The sequence below is a fragment of the Tachysurus fulvidraco genome, unplaced genomic scaffold, assembly GCF_022655615.1.
Source record: "Tachysurus fulvidraco isolate hzauxx_2018 unplaced genomic scaffold, HZAU_PFXX_2.0 HiC_scaffold_85_np12, whole genome shotgun sequence".
Taxonomy (NCBI): domain Eukaryota; kingdom Metazoa; phylum Chordata; class Actinopteri; order Siluriformes; family Bagridae; genus Tachysurus; species Tachysurus fulvidraco.
The window spans coordinates 24,333-26,116 of NW_025926903.1; the positions used below are offsets into that span (position 1 = coordinate 24,333).

Consider the following 1,784-nt stretch of genomic DNA (forward strand, 5'->3'; position numbering starts at 1 on the left):
ATGTTTTCAGCTGTAAACCCTGGGATGTGACACTGTTCACTTTATAGTCTCCTTTATAACCAATGTACAAGTGGATATTCAGAACACTCAACAGGATCTGAGTGTTCTGAATATCCACTTGTACATCAACTTTGGAATTATTACTACTATTATAACTTTTTATTTCAATTCAGCTGAACACAGCTTGTTTGGTCTTATTGAAAATGAAAGTCTGCATCCATCTTAAAACAAATGTAAATTAAAAAAGTGTTACATGCTGTTGATATACTCACCACACCCCCTACACACAGATAAATCATCATTTGGTTTGAACACAGTTTCCTCTGTCTGCCTCACCTCATACACAATGGCATGTGGCTCAGCAACATCAATGGTTCAGTTTATGACTCTGCCTTTGTTCCTCTGCATCACTGGTAAGTGATAATAACCTTATTAATTAATTAACTTATCTTACAAACATATTATTGTCACCACAGTGATACATGCACAATAAAACGTCATAGCACAAATTAAAATAATCACTTCATTAGCTGTCTGTTGATGTCAACTTCAAGGTAAAACCAAACATATTAAAATTTTGTAATACTATTTCACATTGTCCCAATTTCTCAGTGTATAAATGTTATTATATTCAGAGATTCATGTGTAAGAGATAAAGGCAGTTTATTTAGAAACATATGGATCAGCAAAAATTAAGCATGAATGTAATATTTTCTGGAATATTTGCTAAGAAAATAATTTACGTTATACATTAGGAGTCTGTTTTCTGGGTTACAGGTTTGCGCTTAGAGGCAGAGGCTCAAATTTTGGAGGCAGAAGCTGGAGATAATGTCACTGTTTGGTGCCAACATGATCTGAAAAATCCAGATACGATCTTCTGGTTTAAACAGTCGTGTGATTCAGTTCCACTTCTTCTTGGGTGTAAAAGGTTTTTGACATCAGCTCCATCAAAATCGTGTTACTTCTTTAGTGAGAGTGAGAGAATAGTGATGTCTGTTCATGGCAGTAAAACGTCTCTCACAATCACTGCAGTAAACGTCTCTGATACAGGACTCTATTACTGCAGCTTCACTGAGAAAATGATCTTCAGTAACTCCACATATTTACAAGTGAAAGGTCAATTTATATTAAATGAAGAGTTTATTTAAGTTAGTAGTAGCTTGAGATGACTGATGTTGTACAAATAATGTTTCCTTTTTTCATCAGGAAATAAAACATCGTCTATCTCAGACAGAGCAGAAGGTTTGTAAATTTTCTGTTCTACTAAAAGACATGTACAGCCTCTCTATAAAATCATATTCGTATATCTGTCAATGTTTAACAATTCTAAATATGATTTAGTTGCAAAAGCATTTTTTCCCTTTTTTTAAGGTTCTGTGTCTCTTGCTGTGTTCTTCAAACTTACTGTGGTGTTTGGTTCTTTGGTTACTGTGGTGTTCCTTCTTGGTGTCCTGATCTTCATCATAGTGAAGCACAGAAAAACACACACTGGTATATTTTTACATTTCTCAATGTAACAAAAATATAAAAAATACAATGTTATATTATATTGTGCATCATTAAATGGAAATATATATATATATATATATATATATATATATATATATATATATATATATATATATATATATATATATATAAAATTTATTTAAAAAAATTTAAAACCATTTTTTCTGCTTTACTCAGGTGATATAACTGACAGACATGATGATGAGGTAAATTTGAAAATACACATTTAAAAATATATTGGCATAGCGTGTATAGGAGAATACTATGAATATTCA

General features: G+C 31.6%; 1 protein-coding gene across 1 annotated transcript; it reads left to right on the forward strand.

The window, feature by feature from the left end:
• Positions 1-273: 273 nt before the first annotated feature.
• On the forward strand, positions 274-1,767 carry LOC125140417. Its single transcript, XM_047809717.1, has 5 exons — positions 274-413; positions 778-1,116; positions 1,207-1,242; positions 1,372-1,491; positions 1,687-1,767. Exons 1-5 carry the CDS (start codon positions 347-349, stop codon positions 1,737-1,739), a joined length of 615 nt encoding a protein of 204 aa, XP_047665673.1. The 5' UTR covers positions 274-346; the 3' UTR covers positions 1,740-1,767.
• Positions 1,768-1,784: the final 17 nt, after the last annotated feature.

Bases quoted from the DNA above. Each gene is read 5' to 3' on its own strand.
- LOC125140417 (XM_047809717.1), top strand. From the start codon at position 347: ATGGCATGTGGCTCAGCAACATCAATGGTTCAGTTTATGACTCTGCCT. The intron at 414-777 runs GTAAGTGATAAT...TCTGGGTTACAG, and splicing joins TTTGTTCCTCTGCATCACTG to GTTTGCGCTTAGAGGCAGAG. The intron at 1,243-1,371 runs GTTTGTAAATTT...CCTTTTTTTAAG, and splicing joins TATCTCAGACAGAGCAGAAG to GTTCTGTGTCTCTTGCTGTG.